Genomic DNA, 25,000 nt, shown 5'->3' with positions numbered 1-25,000 from the left:
AAAAGTGACAGGAAGGAAAGGATAAAGTAGGGAGAGAGCAGGGCAGACACAGAAATAGAATGATAAAGATGAAGGATAAGTAGGCAGCACAATATCGAGTGAGTGGATGATGGTCGCCACCACCTTCCACCTAAAGAAGGAAGCGACAGGGTGTACGTGAGTGAATATGAAGTTGGAAGGAGGCGTGGTAGGCCGAGTAGTAATTCGATAGATAAATGAGTGTGTAAGAATGAGAGATATGGAAGCTGACGAGGCTAGGGAAGTGACGAGAGATCAAGCTGGCTGAGTGAATTTTTGACGGAGCAGCGAATGGCGCGGGTCTGACACCTTGACATTCATCGGACTGACATTGTTGTTAGGTAATTATGAAGTTACGTGTGGACAGATGTACCTATCGGGTGAAGTCAGGATTCCGTTGGTTTGGATGGTGAATGAATGGGTGTGTGGCCCATTTCACAGGGCATGCTGTTGATTAGTTAGCCCAGTGCCAGAGTCTTTCCTTTTTCTGATTACCTGTATCCTACCTCACCCCACCTGTAGGTAGGAAAAACGACTGATATTATGATGATGATGTCGAATAAGATGATGTGATGATGATGAGGCGGCATGGCGATAATTATGATGATGATTAATAGCATTAGTAGAAATAATTACCAGTAGTAGAAGCAGCAACAGTAATAGTAACCATTATCATAACAGACATCATAACAGTTATTGTTTACTTTATTTATAATAATAAAAACATTAACTATAACTATAATCATCATCATTATTATCATCATCATCATCATCATCATTGTAATAATAATAATAATAATAATAATAATAATAGTAATAATAATAATGATAATTATAATAATTAATGATAATAATAATAATAATGATGATGATGATTATAATCTTCATCGTCATCATCATTATCATCATTACCTGTAGAGGATTCAGTTACAACCCTCAATTATCCTAACCTAAGAAGATTCGTAATGGTGGTAGACGGCCATACTGTGTTTATCATATAGTACTGTTGACATAACCCTGTCCGTGTGGTGAGGCCTTTCAGTATTAAAACTGTTATATCGTACAGCAGTGGTCACAGTTAATTCCTATCCCTCATTCAGCACGATGACGCACTTCTCATTTTATTCCTTCTGCCTGCTGACGATATTATCCAACTTTGGAATTATCTCTCGAGCAGAAGAGGTCAGTGAAGGGTATATCCAACACCTGCAATTTGAAAAGCCCATCCTAAGCTGAATAAAAGCGTCTGGAGTAGCCAGTGTATGGTGAATAATGCTACATTGTTTTATTAGTAATATATTATTAAAACTTCCCACATCCCAGTGGGAAGTTTTCTTGTTCTTGTTAATACTGTTATTATTCTAGAGAAAATCTAAATCGCTGCCATTTGCACACCGTTTGAGTTACAGCCTTCATTCTTTGTCATTTTATAGTACTGGTCAGCCGCTTCATCCGACTACCTGATCCGACTACCGGAACCCTGATGGGATCCGGAACAAGAAAAAAAAAAAAAAGTAACCCTGAAGCTCAAGAACCACTTAAGTTAGAGGGCGGAAGTTTTTATGGCATATACCTGAGACATGTCGAGAATGCAGTGCTTAGTATAGATGAGATCGGATCAGCATTCTCTGTGATCGCCTCTGGTCCAAAATTTTGGACTACTTCGGAAGCCAGAAAGTCACCTGATTTTATATGAAAGAAGAGAGTTTGAGCCACCAAACTTGGTGGACATGGCTTTAGGTAACATGCACAAGATCAGTGACCTTGACCTCAAGGTCCCTTTATAGCTCCGCTTCTAGCAGGAAATAGCTGTGGGAAGTTTTTATCAAAATTGTCCTTGAACAGTTTTTCCAGTGTTCTACATACGTCTCAAATGGATGGTGATCTTTGAAAAAAAAAAAAAAGTAGTAGTAGTTATAGCAGTAGTAGCAGCGGCACCAGCAGAAGCAGTAGTAGCAGTTGTTGTTGATGATGTGGTTGTTGTTATCGTAACTCCAGGTTCATCTGAAATGTGAACTCTGTAGGCTGCAGGCTGAAGTTGCCCCTCCTTTCTTCTGTCCACCATCACCCTTTCTGGGGATAAGGGAAAGAATTAAGGGGCGTTTACCTTACCAGTCAGAGGAGCCGCCCAGCTGTCAGTGTCACCACGCGAAGGCTTCCCTCTCCAGCACCGAGATTAAGGGTGCTGTGGACTAGACAGTGATGGTCTGGAATTATGTAGGCTAAAGGGATTTTTATTATTATTATTATTATTATTAGTAGTAGTAGTAGTAGTAGTAGTAGTATTTATCCCGCCTGTTTTTCCAACTGCAGGTGGAGTGAGGCAGTGTACAAAAAGCAAAACTCAATTGTTGTTGTTATTCTTATTCTTATTCTTATTCTTATTATTATTATTATTAATTATTTTATTATTATTATTATTGTTGTTGTTGCTGCTGCTGCTATTGTTGTTGTTGTTGTTGCTGTGGCTGCTGCTGCTGTTGTTGTTATTGTTGTTGCTGCTGTTGTTGTTCTTGTTATGAATGTTATCATGGGGAGTTGGGCACTGAGATGTAAACTCCTCTTAATCTCTTTGGTGCCAGGAGACCTTTACTTTCCCACAGTGGAGAAAGTCCGATATTGCGGTGGACCTCATATGCCGTGTTAAAGATGATGATGATGATGATGATGATGATGATGATTCAGCAAAAACAACGGAAATATAATCAACCAAAACACAAACACCAGCAACGCCGTACCTGACCCCACTCCCCAACAATGACCCTTTGAAACAACAACAACAACAACAGCAAAAAATAGATATCTGGTAGGTATCGAGCGGAGAGGGGAGGGAGGAGGGGAGGGAAGGGGAGGGGGAGAAGGGAGGGAAGGGAAGGGGAAGGGAAGGAAGGGGAGAGGAGACGGGAGGGAGGAGAGGAGGGAAGGGGAGGATGAGGGGGAGATGAGGGGAAGGGAGGAAATATGAGAGGGACGAATTAGTGGAGGAGGAAGGAGAGGGAGAGAGAGGAGGAGGAAGAGGAGGAGAAGGAGAGAGAGAAGGAACAAGACATGAAAGGGAAGGAGAGGATGTGGGGAAGTGAAGGGAGAGAGGGGAAAGAAGAGGAGGTGAGAGAGACGGAAGTAGGCATGAAAGAGTGTGAGAAGATGAGGGGAAGTGAAGAGGAAGAGAAAAAGAGAGAAAGAGAAAGAGAGAGAGAGGGGGGGGGATCTGGGGAAAGGAGAAGGGAGGGGAGGAGAAAGGAAGGGAAAGGAAGAGGGAGAGAGGGGAAAGAGAGAGGGAATAGAGACGGAGGGGGAGGGGAAAGAGGAGTGAAGAGGAGATGAGAGGGAAGAAGATAGGGAGAGGAAACTATTAAGAAGGGAATGGGAGAGGAGGAAGAAAAGAGAGAGAGAGAGAGAGAGAGAGAGAGAAAGGAAGTAGAAAGTAGAAGGGGCATTTACCCCTCCCTTCCTTACTCTCTCCTCTCCTCCCTCCATTCTTTCGCCTCCCCCTCGCTCCTCCCCCTCCTCCTTCTCCCTTCTTCCTCCCTCCATTCTTCCTTCTACCCCCTATCCTCCTCCTCCTCCTTGTCTTCCCCCCTCCTCCTCCCTTCAATAAAGCTCATCTTACTAATACGCCACTTGGGGGAATGAGGCGTGGAGGAGGAGGAGGAGGAAGAAGAAGAAGAAGAAGAAGAAGAAACGGAGGAGGAGGAGGAGGAGGTGGAAGAAGAAACAGAGGAAGATGCGGAGAAGGAGGGGGAGGAATAAAAAGAAGAATAGGATAAGCAGGAGGAGGAGGAGGAGGAGGAAGGAGAGAAAGAGTTACTACAGAAGAAGTAAGAGGGAGGAGAGAAAGAGAAATAAGTAGGAAGAGACAAAATAAGCAGCAGAAGTAGAGATAAATAAGAACACAGATCTCACAAAACGATTCTGATTTGACTCTAAGAGATTCTGATTTCACCATAAGAGATTCTGATTTCGCTGTGAGAGATTCTGATTTCGCTGTGAGAGATTCTGATTTCACGATGAGAGATTCTGATTTCGCTGTGAGAGATTCTGATTTCGCTGTGAGAGATTCTGATTTCACGATGAGAGATTCTGATTTCGCTGTGAGAGATTCTGATTTCACTATAAGAGATTCTGATTTCAATATAAAAGATTCTGATTTCACTATGAGAGATTCTGATTTACCGCTCCAGGCCGAGGTGTCACTCCGTATTCTCGTTTGTTAGAAAGCTCCCTAACACCTCGTCCTAAGCGATTTATTTTGCTTATTTCACCTTGCCGTCCTCTTCTGCGTTACCTAAATCATGCTAATATCACCATACCCAAAAATACAGTAAAGAAGCTCCCTAACACCTCTTCCTTCGCGAATTAGTTTTGGATATGGCTGGCTAATTTCCTTTTGCACGTTATTTATACCGAGTACGGAGACGTTGGAAGGGTTTATGTAGCACAGAAGAGGTCAGTAAGGTGCAGTAACCAAAATAAATCGCTTACGAGAAGGTGTTAGGGTGCTTCCTCAACCAACGAGAATCTGGGCCTTAGCAAGAGTGAAAAAGAGATCATCAGAGTGAATGGATTAATGGGGATTCCGTGTAACCCCTTCGTTACGAGAGAGAGAGAGAGAGAGAGAGAATCAGCTAGCAAAGATGCGGAGGGACGAAAATAAAGGTAAAAACGGAAATACAAATGATAAAAGACACTATAAAGACAAAGAAAGTAAGAGAAAATGAAAGGATAATATTTCAAGTCGCCTGAGAGAGAGAGAGAGAGAGAGAGAGAGAGAGTTTAGAGAAAGTTATAAACCAGGTCGATGATGTATACCTGGTTGAATACTCTCTCTCTCTCTCTCTCTCTCTCTCTCAGTACTTGGTCATCATTTTTTCTCTCCGTCTTCTTTTCTAACCTATTCTGACACATTTTCATCTTTATGCTCAAATTCCCCCCCCCTCTCTCTCTCTCTCTCTCTCTCCTATCTATATCGTCCTTCCTCCTTAAATGACTGCCTCTCTTCCCTCCCTCCCTCCCTCCCCTCCTCCCCGTCCTCCCTTACCTCCCTCCCTCCCACCCCCCCTTTATCTCTCTCCCTTTACGTCTTCTTATCCTTGTCTCCTTCTCTCCCTCATTCTTCACTCTGCTGCTCTTTCTTTTTCCTTTCCCTCCCTTCCTCCCTCTCTCCCTCTCTTCCTCCCTCACTCCCTCCCTCCCTTCCTCCTGTCCATATCATTCTCCATCCCAAAATCGACGGCCTTCATTTTTTCCCTCCTCTCTCTCTCTCTCTCTCTCTCTCTCTCTCTCTCTCTCTCTCTCTCTCTCTCTCTCTCTCATAATAAACTGCTTTCTTTCATTCGCTCACTTCCCCTTTCCTATGAACTCCCTCTCTCCCCCATTTTATTCCTCCCTGACATTCTCCCTTACTCCCTCACATTCTCAGCTCCTAGCCTCCCTCTCATTCTCAGCTTCCTCCCTTGCCCACACTCTCAGTTCCCACCCTTTTTCCCATTTTCTCCCTTTTTTGTTAATTCTCTCCTTCTAAATCAACTGCTTTCTTTCCTTCTCTCTCCCTTCTTCCCTCCCTCCCTCCCTCCCGCGTTCCTGCCTCTCCTATCTCCCTCCCTGCCTCCTTTCTCTCTTCGTCATCCTGTCTACTCCCTTTCATATCTCCCTGTCTCTCATCATCCCTCCTTCTGTCACTTTATTTCTCTCTCTGTCCCCTTTCCCAGCTTATCTCTCTCTCTTTCTCTCTCTCTCTCTCTCTCTCTCTCACCTCCCTCCCTCCCTCCCTGCGTCCTCCCTAAATCGACTGCCTTCTTTTCTTCTCTCCCTCCCTCCCTCCTTTCCTCCCTCCTCCCCAAATCGACCCGATGCTAAACGAGAGAATTTATGAATATGGAGAGAAAATTCGCATTGAGTTGAGGCATCGGGTGTGAAATTAAAAGATAAAGCGGAGTTGTCGGTGGAGGGGGAGGGAGGGGTGAGAAGTCAACTCTTAGATGGAGGCAAGGAGGAGAGGGAGGAAGGGAAGGAGGAGGAGGAGGAGGTGGAGAAAGAAAGGGGCGAGAAGGGAGGATATGATGATGATGATGACTGGGAGGAGAAGGAGGAGGAAGATAAAGGAAGGAGGAGGAGGAGGAGGAATACTGGTTGTCAGTAGAAGGAATAGGGGTTAGAAGTCAACTCTTAGGTGGAGAGGAGGAGAGGAAGGGGAGAAGAAGGAGGAAAATGTTGAAGGGTAGTTGAGGAGGGAAGAGAAAAACGAGGAAGAAGAACAGGATGAGGGAGAGGAGAATATTATGCCTATGATATCTGTTCTGTGAGACTAAGACAGGGCAGGACAGCTTCATACGGTAAGAAAAAGTGAGAAGGACTACTTCGTGGCATAGGAAAAAAAAATATCCTGAAAATTTCTGTAAGGTAATTTTAATAATAAGTTCGTAACGATGATGCGCAGTTGCTGTATCCTTCGTGATCTGGATAGAAGAAAAACAACAACCAGTTTGTTCTCACATTAAAAAAAAAAAAAAATGGGCCACTGCCACAACTTGAATACTAACTCTTGATTTCATGAACTACGATGGGTTTATCTAGAATAAGTCTGAGTTTCCATGGTTACTAGTCAAATCGACCCTCCAGTATACTTTTCCTTTGCCATCAGATGAGCTGGAAGGGGTTAGGATCTTCCTTAGGTTAAAGCAAATGCGCTGATGTCAGATACTTGTACTACTCCGCCAAGAATGGGTTTAGCTAAGGATTCAGTTTCCATCACGCTTTACCACGCATCACGGCAAACTGTTCAGTATTGTTACAACCTTGTTTAACAAGAAACACTTTGTTTCATTTACCCGTAAGCGTATAACTTATAAGTAAAATTATAAAATGACTCGAACCTCTCTGTCCAGTTATTTGTGTAGTATTATTGTACATCCAAAAGCATACACTGTAGCAACTTTAAAATCCATTTGTCATGTTTGATTCAAATTATAAAAAAATCTCTGAATTAACTAAGTATTGACGGGTGTGTCCACAATGATTATTTTTTGTATCATAGGAAATTCCGAAAATTTCCAAAACAAACCTTCCATCAGCATCATGCACGTACGTCAGAAAGGAAAAAGGTCCCAGAACTGAACCTTGTCGCACTCCACTTGTGATATGCAACCAGTGCCATTCTGTCCCATCAATTACAACTTTCTTTACGTCCTTTCAGCCAGTTATCGATCCACACGAACACAATGTCACTGAAATCATGAAGTTTAAGAGATTTTTTAGAGAGTGCTTTGTGGGTAGGGTTATCAAAAGCTTCCACAAATAGAATCCCTTTTGTCCACTAACATTAATTCATCATCCTTGTAAAATACATTAAAAGAGAGAGAGAGAGAGAGAGAGAGAGAGAGAGAGAGAGAGAGAGAGAGGGAGGGAGGGAGAGAGAAAGAAAGAGATAAGAAGAGATAAGGAGGGGAAAAGAAGGTACTGCAGGAAGAACGAGAAAGAGAAAATGGCGGAAGAGAGCAAAATGGAGAGAAAGAGAGGGGGGGGGGGAAGAAAATGAGAGAAACAAGAATGGTGGAGGATCGGAGCTGGAGGAGGGAGGTGGAGAGGGAGATAAAATAGGAGGGACGGGGAGGGTGGAGAGAAATAGGGGGGGTGGGGGGAAGGGGTCATCTCCAAGAAGTAACATAAAGCCGGAGAGACACAATGAGAGAAAGAGAGGTCGCGTGAGAGAGAGAGAGAGAGAGAGAGAGAGAGAGAGAGAGAGAGAGAGAGAGAGAGAGAGAGAGAGGAAAAATGGAGGGAACCAAAAAAAAGTGGGGGAGGAAGGGAGGAGGAAGGGTAGGGAGAGGGGGTAGGCTCTTTTTTTCATTTGCTTCTTGTCCTTTTTTTCTTTTTTTGTTTTCTTCTTTCTTACTTTTTGCCTTCCCTACCGAAGATGTCTGTCTGTCTGTCTGTCTCTCTGTGTGTCTGTCTGTTGTCGTCTTTGTGGTGGTCTGTCTGTGGTCGTCTTTGTGTTGGTCTGTCTGTCTGTTGGTCTGATCACGGAAGCCTTAACCATTTCAGACCGACGACTTTGTTTACTGAGGAGTAGTAGTAGTAGTAGCAGTAGGCGTTACCCCAGGCTTATCTAAATGTGAACCCAGTGGACTGCAGCCTGAAAATACCCATCTCCAGGAGCCCACCATTGTCCCTGGGGGGGGGGAACAGGGAGAGAACTGAGGGACGTTTGTACAACCAGGCAGCGGATCCACCCAGCCAAATCGGTGCCACCACGTGAAGGCGTCCCTCTCCACCACCACTGAAGGGCTTATTGGGGGCTAAATCTAACCCTTCCGGTTCCAAGGGTATATTTTGGCATGAATAAAATCGTCTGCAAATGGCAAGAGTAAAGTAAAAAATAAGTGGCTGGATGGAAGGGATTTAGGGATAGCATTCGTAAATATTAATTCCTAGTGACTCTCGAATATGGTGACTTTCTCTCTCTCTCTCTCTCTCTCTCTCTCGACCCGTTTTACCATATACGCGCAACTAAACATTACACTTGTCAAGGACGATATAAAAATATGTTGACATTAACACATAGGTTTCTTTGGCTCTCTCTCAGCTAAATTAAATCGTCTGGAGATAGCTTTAATAGAGTAAGCGAGTTGAGCCTACCATTGACGAGCTACTGGTCACCTTATCAACACTCTCAGACTCCTATGCTCACTCTCAGGCTGCTATGCTCACTCTCAGGCTGCTATGCTCACTCTGACTCCTATGCTCACTCCCAGGCTCCTATGCTCACTCTGACTCCTATGCTCACTCTCAGGCTCCTATGCTCACTCTGACTCCTATGCTCACTCTCAGGCTCCTATGCTCACTCTGACTCCTATGCTCACTCTCAGGCTCCTATGCTCACTCTGACTTCTATGCTCACTCCCAGACTCCTGTGCTCACTCTGACTCCTATGCTCACTCTCAGGCTGCCATGCTCACTCTCAGGCTGCTATGCTCACTCTCAGGCTCCTATGCTCACCCTGACTCCTATGCTCACTCTCAGGCTCCTATGCTCACCCTGACCCCTATGCTCACTCTCAGGCTCCTATGCTCACTCTCACCTGTATTTAAAAGATTGCTGATCCCTTGGGGGAGTGGTGTACTTGTAAACTATTTCTAGGTTTGTATAATATTACTTTTAGAAAAATTTGCTTTCATTTATGCAGCGACCGAATTTTTCACTGTCAGATTAGAGGGAATATTATAATGACAAATTACGATATTCTGTATACCTGTTCGTCTTCACTGATACTGCCACATGATGCTACACAGTGCATTCGGAGAGAATATTAGTGTAAGCATACGATATTTCTTGGCTATGAGTTTGTCTTCACTCATTTAAAGTACCCAGTCAATGCATCACAGTCAGGTTGGAGTAAATGTTTAAGCGATAAAACTCGAAAGACTTAGCGATACCTATTAGCATTATTTATAATGGAGATTTTATTCTCCCCGACAAGGAGAGTATGTTTTCACCCCTGTTTGTTTGTTAGGTTGTGTGTTCGTAGGATTACTCAAAAACTAAAAGAGAGATTTAGACCAAATTTGGTGGGTAGACAGCCTATATTCCAGAGAACAATCGATTCATGTTTAGGAACGAACCGGATCGTATTACAGATTCTGGATCCGGAAAACAATTTGTGGAAGCCTAATCAACGATGAGAAAACCTAACCGATTATGATGAGTGGTTTGGAAATTACGTTGCGCTTGTCGGAGAGATGCGTTCCACTGAGTGCCCCTCTAGTTATGCTGTATATTGGTTAGCAGCCTTTTGCATACGACCCTTGAATAAGAATACTCAAGAGTCAAGAGTCCCTTATGTCAAAGTCCCTTATGTTTGTTAATAGACATAGAGATAGATGGACAGATATATTAACAGACAAATATTTACGGATGTAGGCGGACTGATAAATACTGTAGATAACAGGAAATGAACAGATGATGAGACAGATAAATGGTTTGACATTACAACAGATAGATAAAACCGTAAGCAGGCTGACGCACAACAGATATACAGTGGCCTGGGCCGAGGTAGGTAGATAGACAGATACACAGATGGATATGTTGCTATGAGTAAGGAAGGAAAAATATTGACAGAAGAAAGCAGTGGAGAAAAAATAAAACAGGAAGGAAAGAAAAAAGAAAAGCAAAACAGAAACAAATACGAATGTTTACAAAGAAGAAAAGAGATACGGCAACGTGAGGAAAGAGAAAAAACAAAGGAAAAAGACGACAGATGATAAACCATGAAAGAAGGAAAGAGAGAAAAGGGTATAAAAGAAACAAGTAAAGAAAAAGGAAGAACGGAAGTAAGAAAGAAGAAAGGAGGGAAAAGGAATGAAGGAAGGAAAGAGGAGAAAGATGAAAAAGACGAAGAAAAAATAAGCAAGGAAGGAAGAAGCAAGAAAAGCAAAAAGAATGAAAGAAAGAAGAATGGGGATTTAAAGAAGGACAGGGAAAGTTGTCTCTCCCCCTCCTTCTCCATTTTACCTCCTTCCTCCCCCCCTTCTCCTCCACTTCCCCTCCTCCTCCTCCCTCCTTCGCTCTTCTCGCTCCTTCCTTCCACCCTTCTTCTCAACTTTCTCTCCTTGTACTCCTCTTCCCTTCTCCCTCTCCTTTCTCCCTTCCCCCTCTCCTCCCCCTTCCTCCTCCACTTACCCTCTTCCCTTCTTTCCCTCCTTCACTTCCTATCTTCCTCAACCTTCTCCATTTCCCCCTTCCCTCTCCCTATCCCTGTCCCTCTTCCTCTCCTCTCTCCATCCTCCTCCTTCCCTCTCCCCTTCCTCCCAATCCCCACCTCCTCCCCTTCTTCCCCCCCTCCTCCTCCCTTCAAACTGCCCCTTCAGCACCCACCATTTTTTACCCCCTTTATCTTTTAATAGAAGGTTCACCCTCCCCTTTGCCCCTGCTGCGTCTCCCCTTAACTGACTCCCTTAAACATCCCTTAAATCACCCCTTAAAGATTCCCCTTAAATTCGCCCAGCCTTCTCCCTTAACCCATTTTTCTGTGATAAATATTTCATAGTATATCTTCTTTTATATCCATATGATTTTTTTCAGCCTAGGAAAGCCCTCTCGTTTAGATGGTTCTTGATGTTTTATGTTTGTTTTGTCAGTTTCTGAGTCTCACGGGAGCTGAATAAAATCGTCTGGAGATGGCAAGAACATAATATTAAACGCCTTATCGATTAAACTTATTATTTTCCCTTACAGACGTCCATCCCACAGCTTTCCTCCTCAACCCACTCATGGTCGCACCTGCTCTTGCCTTTTATTCTCAGCTTAAACCCTCCGTTGTTATTAACCTGGGAAAGGAGTACAGGCCCCCGAGAGCGTTAGTATTGTCACCATTAACCCTGTCATGGTAGGGACAACTCTAGATATTCTGATCCAAATAACGCCAGACGATTTTGTTCAGCTGACGGTGAGTCCTAAGATGCTAAAAGTGTTGATATTGTCACCATTAATCCCTCTTATGGTCGGGACATCTCAAGAATTCTAGTCTTTCAGCTAAGACCAGACGATTTTACTCAGTTGAGGGTAAGTCATAGAGGCTTAAGTGTTAAATTCGCTAAATATGCACCTTTAAAAAAAAATAATAATAATAATGTATGTGCTCTTACTAATCATCCTTAATGATCCATCTTAATATAAAAAATATATAAATATAAACCCAAAAGTGCTTCCTGACCTCCCCTTAAGATATTCATTATTTCACCCTTGAATATATCCCTAAAACCCCTTAACCCTTCAACTTGGCAGTGCATTTTAGTGCTTTATCAACATTATCTCCGGACAGTTATATTCAGGAATTATATCTCGTACTGAATGGTAACGAAAGCTGCATTTAACCTCTGAAGTTTAAGAGTTCTTCCTTAACCTGAAGAACAATGCATGAAATTTGCTGGAATAGAACGAAAAATATGAGGTGGAGTGGGGCGAATTTATGTAGTGACATCGATATAGCCAGGCTGCTCAACTGCTTGGCTATACAAACAACCTTCAACAACCTCTCTATCCCCCGAAAGGAAGATGGTGGACTGCAGGAGGGCACCTTAAGCCAGCAGTCCACCAGGTTCACGTTTCAGATGAGTCAGGTGTTACTATATCTACTACTACTACTAATACTGTTACTATCACCACCACTACTACTACTACTGTTACTACTACTACTACTACTATTACTGTTACTACTACTACTACTACTACCACCACCACCACCACCACTACCCTAAAAGACATCCCTCAATCCCCTTTAATTCTACTTCCTTTACTCCCCTTGACAACACATCTTAATATCCCTTAAATCAACTTCCTGTACTGCCAAGGAGGAAGGGGAAGAAAATGGAGGGATAGGAAGAACGAGGATGGGGGAAGAGGTAGAATGGGGAAGAGGAAAACGAGGGAAGGAGAAAAGGACTGTGGAAGAGGGATGGGGAGGGGAGGAGGAAGGATGTAGGGTTGAGGGTACGATGAAGAATAGAGGGAAAAAGTAGGAAAGAGGAAGAAAGGAAAGGAGGTTAGGGGGGGAAAGAGGGGAGGAAGAGGAACTGTGAAGGGGAGGAGGGAAGAGAAAGATAAGAGGAGGGGAGGAATAAGAAGGCAAGGAAGGGCAGGAGGAAAAGAAAGGAGGAGAGAAAGGAGGGAAGATGAAAGATGGAGGGAAGGAAAAAGGAAGCAGGGGAAGAAAGGTGAGGGGGGACAGGGAGGGAGGAAAGCCACGGACGAACGAGGGAGGAAAGGAAAAAATAAGATGAGGAAAAATGGCCCGTGTGTGAAGGGAACAGAATGGTGTTAATAGCTGACTTTTTACTTAACACATAGAATTTATCCATATATATTTTTTCGTTTATATTTTCTGCCATAATAATCTTCCCCGTCATATGAGGTCCATCGTAGGGGACAGTTTAATAGGCTTTTATGTATTTATCTGTTTATTATTTATTTATTTATTTTTGGGGGGATATGGCACCGCGTTTGGGAATTTATAACCCCTTTCGTGAGGAGACGCAAATTTCGAACTGAAGAGGTTAAATAAACCTTCCATTACCCTTTTTGTATCCCTCGTCTATGGAGGAAAGTGTTGGGGAATTTCGAAAGTTAACTAAGGGAGGATCTCAAGATTATGGCTTACTGAACTTCTCGACTATAAGCTGGTAGGCGAAGGACGGTACGCTGAATAGTTTCCCAGCAAAATACTAGGCCCAGCAACCCCATGTAGTAACTGCTGAATCTTTACAACAGAGTTCTTCTAAGCGGAGGAAAATAGTCTGGCGAAATAAGGAACGAAATATAAAGGGCGTCATGATGTACAGGGAATGTGAGATGATGATGATGATGATGATGATGATTGCTATTATTATTATTATTATTATTATTGTTATTACTATTATTGTAGTTAAGGTCTTGTTATTATTATCTGAACTGCATCTCTCTAATTCGGCACCACTCTCTCTTCCGGCTTTTTGAACAAGAGAACTCGGTACAGCCGTTGCATCCCGGCTGCTGCAGTTCCCTCGCTGGCCGATGGGTGGCGTGGCAGGTCGGAAGGCTGGATTCTGGTGGCACAGGAGGCATTGTAGCATCTTTCCCATTGCGATTTATTTTACGTTATACACCTTGATGTTCTACTGTATGTTGCTTATGTCGTAATATCGATAAAGTGTACTCCAGTAATATACAGTACAAGTGGATATTGCGGTGTAGTGAATGAATCGCTAAGGAAGAGGTGTTACACATCTCCAAGGCCACTTAGAATACGACCTGAAGTGTCCCGACAATTTACCATTATAGCAGTTACACACACACACACACACACACACACACACACACACACACACACACACACACATTTTATAGCTTTCTTTATATTATTTTAAGTTGCCTAGGACAGCGACGATACTTTCAGCTGAGTAAAATCCTCTTGTCAACCTCATCATAAACACGAGACCATGACAGGGAAAGGGTTGACAGAGCCTCCAAATCCCTGCTGCCACGATTTCTCTCATCTGAACAAAATCGTCCGGGGTTTGGTTGAATATAAGACGTAAAAACACCTATGGCGTGTTTTATAATATTTACGTTCTTTTATTTTTTTTTATACTTTTTTTTTTGGGGGGGTGGGGGCATTGTAGCTGTTCCATATTTTTCACTTCAGCCCGGCGTGTGTGTGTGTGTGTGTGTGTGTGTGTGTGTGTGTGTGTGTGTGTGTGTGTGTGTGTGTTCATGCTGCTACCTGACGATTTTTTCAACTAAGGGAGATGTCTTGTTGTGAAGGGGTCAGTGGGAGCTATACCTAACCCCTCCAGATGGAAGCGTTTATTTTAGTAATAGTAGTAGCAGTAGTAGTAGTAGCAGTAGTGTAGTAGTAGTAGTAATAGTAGTAGTAACCCCAGGCTCTTCTGAAACATGAACCTTGTGGACTGCTGACTTAAGTTGGCCCCATGCTGTCCATTATCCTCCTTTCGTGGAATAGGGATGTAGTTGAGGGACCTTTGGATAACCAGGCAGTTGAGCCGCCTGGTTATATCGGTGCCACCACGTGAAGGCGTCACTCTTCAGGGCTGTACCTTTTCCAGTACCACATATATCTGGTAGGAGGATGAATGTAGTTTTGAACTGTGAGTTGCTTGAGGAGGTAGAGTGCTTTAAGTATCTCGGGTCACATGTTCCTGTGGATGGAAGAACAGATGTAAAAGTGAAGTTTAGAATAAATGAAGTAGGAAATGTGCTGGGAGGAATGAAAAAAGTGTTTAAATGTCGTTCGCTTAGAATGGATGTAAAAAGAAGGCTGTATGAGGGTGTTGTGGTACCGACTGCGTTATATGGAGCTGAAACATGAGTGTGGGTGTAGCAGAGAGGAGGAGATTGAATGTAATGGAAATGAGATGTCTGCGGAGTATGTGTGGAATGACGCGTATGGATAGAGTGAGAAACGATGAAACGCTATGAACTGGAGTTATGCGGGAGATGGCTGATCGAGCTGAGCAAAGAATGTAGCAATGGTTTAGGAATATGGAGAGAATGGATGGACAGAGATTGGTAAAAAAAAATAATAATAATAATAACTGGTTCGGATGTGAGGGGGTTAAGGCTGAGAGGAAGACTACGAATAGGATGGATGGAGAGTGTGAAACGAGTGTTCGATGCGAGAGGGATGTCTGGTGAGCAAGGAAGAGTGGCTGAGCGAGATAGGGATGGCTGGAGAGAAATTGTGAATGAATAAATGGTGACGCGGCCTAGAGGGGATATTCTCCAGCATTTGGTCTGATCAGCTGATCAGGTCAGGTGCGGGTAAGGGGATGGGGTCCATTATGATGTGACAGGGGTAAACCAGCTCTGCTGTCGGGCCCTGCTGTATATGTCGCTGATTGCTCTGCACAGTTGACCCTTGTGCGGTGTGGTGCGGTGAGGATGTGTCCCTTCTCCCACTGGGGCTAAGATACGTGTAACTGTGTGTTCGTGGATGAGTAAATTGGGAGTGTGTCGTCCTGTCTCGGCTACCACCCCTTTTTGAGGGGGAAGCAGCCTAGGTATATAGAAAGATAGATATAGTTTTACCTGAAGTGAATAAAAGCGCCTGGAGATAGGAATTAAAAAAAAAAAATGCGCCATTGGGTTGAAATTACGACCATGTGCATAGCAAATACCAGTACTGTACCTAACTGTATTATTAAGAACTCCACATTCAGTGGATATTGTAGACATTCTCTTTTTTTGGGGGAGAGGGGAGGGGGAAGATCTAGAAGACTGGCATTCCAAGACTGTTCAAGAGAGAGACTTGAAATTTTCAGGAGTGCTGTATCTTGGTTGCAGGCTTCTTTTGGCACAAATATATACTGTATATATTTATATATATATATACATATATATATATATATATATATATATATATAGAGAGAGAGAGAGAGAGAGAGAGAGAGAGATATATATATATATATTTGTGCCAAAAGAAGCCTGCAACCAAGATACATCACTGCTGAATATATATATATATATATATATATATATATATATATATATATATATATATATATATATATATATATATATATATATATAATCAGCCGTTTGTGTGTCTACTGCAGGACCGGCCTATCCCGACCGAAGTGGGGACGATACAGCCATTGTATCTCTACCAAGTGGCTTAGGCTGTCTGGTAGAGATTGTATGTAGGGTGAGAAGTGCTTGTAAGTGTAATTGTAGTGTTGGAGTGGCTTTGGATGTGTGTGTAGTCTGTGAACCAAGTGTAATCGGCCCGCGCAAGCCGACTGAGTGCAAGCATACTTTATAGTATGCGATACTGGTTCAACCACAGCACCCCTTGTGTCCGCCAAAGCAGTACGTGGCCAGAAGAACGCTCCCAAAGTTTAATATCCTGGCGGGGCGCAAACCCTCCTTCTTCAGTGCACGAAAACGCACACTTTACCACTGTACCACAGATGCTTATATACTGTATATATATATATATATATATATATATATATATATATATATATATATATATATATATATATATATATATATGCACTAGCACCCTCTGTTATTGTTTTTAATTTTTGCTCTCCTGCGCAGCAAAAACTACTGAATCGATTGCTTTGCAAATGTTCCAGTAAGAAGTCGTCAATATACACTAATGCACCTGCTTGTTGATACTGAGATCCAACAAATACTTTTTGAGATATTGAGGTAAATCAAAATAGCTGCCTCGTGCATGAAAGTGCTAAATCGGAAAGTATTTGGCCGATTTTTACCAAACCCGGTGGAAATGTAGTGGGTCATGAGCGGACATGATTTGCATAGTATAAATGACCTCGACCTTGATCTCAATTTCACGGGTCAAAATCCGTAAAAAATTTTGAGTCATTCCAAAAGTTCCTTAATATTAGGTCTACAGTGACAAAAGCATTTTTATTTGGAATGTGGAGTTCTTTGAATATTGCCTTAGTAATTTTAGATTTCTAGTTCTAATAACAATAATAATAATATTATTATTATTATTATTATTATTATTATTATTATTTATTATTATTATTATTATATTTATTATTATTATATAAAGCATTAATTTCACATACTTTAATATTATCAAAATTCAGAGAAGTAATGGATGTGAAAGTAGCTCTGTAGGAAGGATCGTGAAAAAATGGGTACAGGTGCTCTCTCTCTCTCTCTCTCTCTCAGTAATCCTGTTGCTGCCAGTTTAGTCCAAGTATAGCTCCATGTCTGCCACGGTTTTTTGTCTACTTCTCTTCTTTTCCGTATTTCCTTTCTGCTCAGTCCTAAAATTATCACACGAAATTTCATCATCCTCTTCCTACTAGTGATTTATTTTTGCAGGAGAACTGGAGACATGGAAAGTTTCTACCCTTTTCTTTCTTTTTCCTTCCATCCAGAACAGAATAACAGCAATAACAGCCTCCTCGTTATCAGGAACTCTTTTTGACGATAGAATGCAAGACAGGGAGAGATTCTAATGTTGTCTATCCTGCAAAAACATCAGAGAACCCGTCGTAAAAATACCCTTGTAGAATCCCACCCCAGGCCTCTCCCTACCAAAGAACCGTATTATGAAGTGGAACAAGAGATTTCGTAGCAAGCCTTTCTCAGCGATTTATTTTACATATTATACTCTGTCATTTTGTTTTACGGTATATATGCCGTTTTAACACTGACATCATTTGCATCAGCACGTCAGTTACATACAAGAGAAATTGAGGTGAAGTATGCAGAATAAATTGCCAAAGCATAGGTATTACGAAATCTCCAAAGTCACTAAGGCAATGACCCCAACTAATTGTCATATTTTCTTTTAGCCTTTTCTATCCTTAGCCTTAATAGCATACTTCAAACACACTAGCCATATTTTTGCTCCTAGTTATGGCCTCCAGTGTTAAGGACCGTACCGGGTTTGCTTAGCTTCTTTCTTCACTGTTAGCTCTTTCCTCCCTCCCTTCCTTCCTTCTTTCTTTCTTTCTTACTTTTTTTCTTTCAAACATCATCCATTTTGGTGCAGTTCCTTACTTACTTCATCAGTTCACATCAAACTTGGTACAACTGTTTCTTAGGCAAATACCGTGTGACACGTTTCTCACTTTTTGGACTGAAGCTTTTACTGGGTGTTATGGGGTCAAAGGATAAGGCATACATTCATGCGTGTTTAGTGAACTGTGCCAACACGAACCCGTAGAGTTTACTAGCTTCTGCGAGGAGGGTGACGACAATCACCTCTTTGAGTGCTGGCTGTTTTTTGTAGTGACATCCTGCATTCCCTGGGGGATGTTGGCAACCTTCATTTCTCATTACACGAATATAAATTATTCTTATTAATTCATGCATTTCTATCCACCCACACCCTAGTCCAACTACATTAAACTTGTTAGAATGATGTATTTTACATACCCAAACTAGCCTGTATAAACTGTACTACACTTGTGATTTTCCTGCTCGTGGCTGTGTGATCATTTTTACAAATCACCCATTCCAGTTCACAGCATCCCTCCCCCAGTAGGATAGCTCCGTAATTCGACAGTACGAGTACATCAGATCTCTTCCAGTAGCTCTAGTCCTGTTTTCTCTAGCCAGCTATACTACCCCGTTTCGTGCATACTAACCCTGATTGCCATCTCATGCATACTATCCGTGTTCTTGTTCCTTGTTAACCCTCCTATTCATTGTAGTCGCTTCATTTATTTCATTTAGATCACAGTCTAGTTTTGCTCTATTGTGTTACCACCAGGTGATTTTATTCAGCTGTCGGTAAATTTCCACGTCTCACTGGGCTTGTGACAAATTGCATCTCACGAAGACCCGCGCCCTGTTCAACTTTACTTTTCATACTGACTACCGCCATTCGATTTTGAAGCCATAGGTATATCCTTGTCTCAGAGGTGTATTCAAACCACCCCATATCTTTACAGAACTTGAATTTAATGTAAAAGCATCTGCTGGCTAATAATTCTTCCCTCGTGGTAACTAGCTCATTCCGAGCACACATGCCTTATCTGCTAGTCTGTTCTCCTACTGCTACTTTTTATATTAAGTATATCCTACTTCCTGGTTAAGCTTTTCAAACCGTTTTCTTGCTAGCTCTTCCGTGACCCCTTCCTAGATCATTCTAAAGTGCGCTAGAGGTAGTCCTGTTTATAGCCTACAGTATTATCAGTCCTTCTTATCAGTGTATTTCTAGTTAATCTCGCTTCATTTTCATTACCCCTTCCTCATGCTAACTAGCTCATCCCACGCACACTAGCCACATTCCCGCCGCTAGTTATCCCTTCTAAGCCCCTGCAGAGGCGGAGGAACCAGGCGCGTGCAAACTTATCAGCGTCTTCTGGTTGACTGGCCACGGGCGGGGAATATGTACCACCTTATCTCCATACCAGCTGCCACCTACCGCTTTACCAGCTTTATTTTCTCGCTTTTTCTCACTCTATCTCGCTTTTCATTTGCGTGGGGAAGATGGAAGGAAGGGGATGATGCATGTGGATTGCGTCAGGGATGATCTAGAGGGTGATTTACGTGGATAAATTGCAAAGATGTGATTTTCCTTGGCGGTGTATGGTAGGGATATTATGCGTCCTCCCTTCCACCACTCCTCTCCTCCTACATTCCTTCCCCCTCCCCTCCTCTTTCTTTCTCTCCCTGTCTCTCTCTCCCTTGCTTCCTTCTCTCCCTAACTTTGGCTCATAATAAAGTGAATGGCCAGGCGTATAGGGTGAGTGAACGCCGCTCTACTTGCCTAAATAATACACTTTGTCATGAGCTTCTTCACACCTGATAGAGGAAGCCAGCTAGCCAGATTCAAAGACACCTAAGTTATGTAATATTTGCTGTGGAATATAGCAGCTTTATGTACCAAATTACATTATATAATACTTTCTGCTTTGAACTTTTGCCATCTTAAAGTATTACCTTTACTTGGAAATTCTAAAAAGAATTCCATTCGAGCCATTGAGAGACTTGTGGAGGTTGTATTGTTTATGCATACTTTGAAACAGCAGTTTTGCGAGAATATAGTAATACAGCATAATGGATTTGATATGTATATATTGATGTATAAATAAATTACTGATAAGCAAGTAATTGTAGAACATACTCTATTTAATTTGGTAATTACTGCAATTTTTGACTGTTTTTGCTGGAATATCTCAAAAAATGTCAGAGAATTTGTTATATTCCACATCATCATCACCTTATGGATATTTGGATATTCAGTTTTTATTTCTGTCACCTCCAGACAATTGTGTTATGCTCTGAAGATATCATCTGTAGTGACACTTGGAAACAGTGTCCATTAGCCCCTTCACAACGATGTCCTTAAACTGAAGAAAATCGAATAAAGATAGAAAAAAAGAACGTCGTGGGAGTGGCAAATGATTGCTGAAGACGTTGTTGTTGGTGGTGGTGATGGTCATTATTATTATTATTATTATTATTACTGTTTTCAACCATTTTTTTTCCTTTAACTTTTAATGCCTGTCTTCCTGTGTTCTTTCCTCGCTATTCCTTCTTTTGCCTCTCCCTCTCTCTCTCTCTCTCTCTCTCTCTCTCTCTCTCTCCGGCTCACCCTTCACCCCCTTGAATCATCCTCACTCGTCTGACTCACCCCTCGTCCTCTGATTCCTCCCTGACTCCCTGACTCACCCCTCACCCCCCCCGACTCACCCCTCAGTCTCTGACTAACCCCTCACTCCCCGACTCATCCCTTACCCTGCTGACTTATCGCTCAGCCCCGTGACTCACTTATCCCCCTGACTCAGCACGTGACGGGAGATGAGCAAGGGAAAGAAAACAGCCCTTCCTTTAATTCCTGAGAGAAAGAGAGAGAGAGATTGTGTGTGTGTGTGTGTGTGTGTGTGTGTGTGTGTGTGAGGGAGGGGGCAAAACTCCCGTATGTGGTAATTATGAGACCATGTTAAGAAATCCTCAGATATTTGTGTCATTTGGAATCGTATTCAGGCTGGCTCTGGGAAATTTGCAACTCCTCTTCCCCAGCGACTTATTCTGATCATTGCCCCTCAGTATCCTCTTGTGTGTGAGTGATGTAAACAGTGTCTTAATGAAAACTATATAAATAACATGGGAGACTATGTAGGTATACAGTGCAAACTTAATCTCAAAGGGAGAATTACTACGAAGTTTCCTGTGCCACGAAGGATATGGCCATACTGAAAGAATGGAAAATGAAAGATCCACAAGGAGAGTATTTGTAAGATGGAACGGGAGAGGGGATGGGAGAGACCAAGGATGGGGTGGGGGGATGGGGTGGTGAGTTATATGGATTGGGGTAAAACAGCCTTATGGCGGAGGACTGGGTGACACGGAGGCGATTTGTTTGTGGGCACCCCTTAGGGATTAAGACGTCTGGCTATAGAAAGATAGCCAGCAACATGAAATCTTCCTCTAGAAGATCTTTCATAAATCGCTGACATTAACCCTCACTATAACGCATTTACTTTAACGTGACATTTATTCGTAACTCCTTCCAGCTCGGTTGGTGAAGGATCGCTTTAACTGGTAATCAAGGAGACCCAGTTTTACCTCATAATTAAGGAACATTTAATTTCGTGGAACCATAATTAACTAATCAGGTAGCGAGAGTGCACCAGATCGATCAGTAAAAACAAACAGACACACATACAGCCTTATTAAGTTTCCCTTAAGTCTCTAACTTGTCTCCATTCTTTGTGCCTTACTTCTGAATTCCCACACATACTTTTTTTTTTTTACTTACGAAACTCTTATGCATTTACTCATTGGCCGTTCTCTCTGCCTTGCTCATTCATTTTATTATCCCTTTACTTTAATCACCCCTTACCATCCAATTATTCCTGCCCCCTACTCAGCCATTACTCTTGCCCCTTTCTTTCCGCCAGCTCTTACTCATGCCTCTCTCTCTCTCTCTCACTAACCATCCTGACTCACCATTCCAACTCAGCAGGTGACGGTGGTGAGCTGAGTGAGGACAGCAACCCCGGCAGTAGTGAGAACAGCTCTAGTGAGGACCAGGCCAGACTCCACCTTAAGAGGAAACTGCAGAGGAACAGAACATCCTTCACCAACGACCAGATTGATAGTCTCGAGAAAGGTACGGTTTTTTAGTATTATTTGTTATTTACTTAATTATTAACTACAAGATTTATTTAGTTTCGTGAATGGTGGGGGATGATGTTAGTGGTTATTATTTTCAATACAATTATCGTTATTATTGACTCTAAGAATTCATTATAAGAGGCAACAATTTTCCTTTGTATTACCATTGGATTATAGTGATGTACGGTATGATAATTCTCTGGTCTCGGTATCTCTATCTATTTCTCTAACTATATTTATCTATGTAAGCATCTGGCTCCTTCTATCTATTTACCTATATCCAGAAGCTTAAATCCCGCACAGGTAGCTTCGAACAAACAGCATCCATGTCACCCAGTTCCCCGACATTAGGCTGCCCTTCCTACAGCTTACAGCTTACACTACCCTCATTCACGTACCTCTCCACCTTAGCCCTCCATTTCATCCTTGGTCTTCCCCTCCACTTCATCCACATACACTCCACCAGTTAATCCTTCATTCCCCATTCTCTCCAAATGTCGATACTACCTCGTGGTACTTCTCCAGACACTTTACATCCATATCAACACTAAATCAGTTGAAATAAACCTAATCTAAGATAACCTAGAATAACCCAACCTTACCTAACCTTACCTAATCCTACCCAGCCTAACCTTACCTAATCAAACTCAAAACAACCCAATCCTTCCTAATTTGACCTAACCTATCTTAGCCTAACCTTACCTGATCCAACCCAAATCTACCTAATCTAACCTAACCCAACTTAACCTAACCCAACTTAACCTAACCTAACTTAACCTAAACTAATCTACCCTAACTTATCCTACCCAAACCCAACTCAGCCTAACCCAACCCAAACCTGCCTAACCCAACCTAACCTATCCCATGTACCGCAGAGTTCGAGCGGACGCACTACCCTGACGTGTTCGCGAGGGAGAGACTGGCTGCCAAAATAGGTCTACCAGAGGCCCGGATACAGGTTAGTTCTCCCCTACACCTCGTGGTCCAGTGGTTAGCATGCCCCAATCGGAATGACGGACTTAAATAGGTTCATTCCTCAAGAGATGACAGGAAGAAAAGAGCGGGACATCTCTCCTTAAATATACAATCAAAGAAACAACTATCTTCCCGGTTCCGTCTGAAGAAAATTTACAACTAACGAAATACAGAGAAAATCCCATCCCTTGCAATACGTACTTCAGATGGTTCAATATTTCTGCCGTGTTCGTCAGACTTAGGGAAGATATTGATTTCTCTGAAGATACTAATTTCTCTGACTAATAGACTGAGGTAACCTAGCCTCGGCCTCCTACACCTCAAAGGGGAATTATGAGATTAACGGTTATTTTTTTTATGAGAGAGAGAGAGAGAGAGAGAGAGAGAGAGAGAGAGAGAGAGAGAGAGAGAGAGAGAGATTTTCATATACTGCCATCCCGTCATCAGGTGTGGTTCAGCAATCGTCGTGCTAAGTGGCGTCGGGAGGAGAAGCTGAGGAACCAGCGTCGGGCAGCGGAAGGCGTGGCTCCCGCGTCCCCCACCAGGATTATCAACGCGTCCTACACGTCATCACCCATGTACACACCACTACCACCACCACCAATGTCCGTAGCAGAGACTTATGGGTAGGTAAAAACAAAGTACACAATAAAATTCACAACCACTAGCATCCTTACATACTTTCATACTCACCAATACCAACACCAGCAACAAACAAACAAACAAAAACAAATAAACAGATCGATCAGTCGATCGATCGATCGGTATATATAGATAGATAGATAGATAGATATGAATATAGATATAAAAACTGCTAGCATTCCTTAAGGAATACAGGATAGAAATAAAATCCCTGGCACTCAAAGACTTATCGACCATAAACGGTAACATTACGGATTCTTGTTGCTCCTTTTCGTGGTTGTCCTTTGGCCACATAAAAGTCCTTTAAAAGGGCTAAAAATGAGAAAGTTGTTTGTGGGTATTTGCTCATGTAACAAGCATACCAGGTTTGAGTGACATGAAGGATTGGCATCCAAATTGACAAGTCTTTAGAGAAAAAAAAAAACAGCACTACATCATGGTTTCTAACATATGGCGGATGCGATTAAAAAAAAATAATAACAGGTATACGCACCATCACCACCACCACCAATGACAAAAAAGAAAGATAAATATACAACAGTATCACCATCACAAAAATAAATAAATAAGAAAATATTCAACCACAAAGAAAAGAAATAAGCAAACAGATAAATCCGTATATATATTAATATAAAAGGAGATGTTTGTCTGTCAGTCCGTTTGTCCGTCTGTCCTCTATAGAGATCGACGGGAATGCCTACAGAACTCTTTAAACAGCTCTAACAAGTGTAGCTCTGTTCGACGAACTGAAATGTGTACATTACAATTGCTAAAGTGACGCCCCTGCTGGCCAAGATTAGAACTAATTAGAAATAATGAAGTCGATATGGTAGAAACATGATAGCCAGTTACAGCAGAGGTTTTACCTTCTACAACCAAATCAGTATTAGTTACAAGGTGCTGGATGAGTGGCGGATTGGTAGGGTGGGCAGGGCGGTCGGAGTGGGTGGGCACGGTTTGTGGGTGGGTCAGTAGTGACAAAATAGGTCCATGTTAGGAATAGATGCATGGAGACTATGTCCCTGTGGAAATGGGCCCAAGAAGGAGCACTGGTTCAGTGGGTAAAATGGGACTCCGGGGTCCATTTTCCGAAGGGGGAGTGGCCATCCAGGGTCCCAGGCAATGCCGGTATGCTCGATCATGGGGCTTTACCCGGGCAGCGCTGGGTACCCTCATTAATAAATGGATAAATATACAACTACGACTACACCACCAGTGTCTGTTGCCGAAGATGAAGCTCAGACGCAGAAAGAAT

The 25,000-nt window shown here is 42.5% G+C and overlaps 1 protein-coding gene across 1 annotated transcript in view; it reads left to right on the top strand.

The window, feature by feature from the left end:
* Positions 1–25,000, top strand: part of LOC145407652 (paired box protein Pax-6-like) — a 142,725-nt gene that overhangs the window by 112,210 nt on the left and 5,515 nt on the right. Inside the window, exons 6-8 of the mRNA XM_080278523.1 lie at positions 21,977–22,123; positions 23,004–23,086; positions 23,551–23,729. Coding sequence (XP_080134649.1) covers positions 21,977–22,123; positions 23,004–23,086; positions 23,551–23,729 — 409 coding nt within the window. The remainder of the gene's footprint in view (positions 1–21,976; positions 22,124–23,003; positions 23,087–23,550; positions 23,730–25,000) is intronic.

This window comes from Coenobita brevimanus, chromosome 74 (genome assembly GCF_032717465.1).
Source record: "Coenobita brevimanus isolate Jiangsu-jjx chromosome 74, ASM3271746v2, whole genome shotgun sequence".
Lineage (NCBI taxonomy): Eukaryota > Metazoa > Arthropoda > Malacostraca > Decapoda > Coenobitidae > Coenobita > Coenobita brevimanus.
The sequence above is the reverse complement of the archived record's forward strand: the minus strand, read 5'-3'. Positions and strand labels throughout refer to the sequence as shown.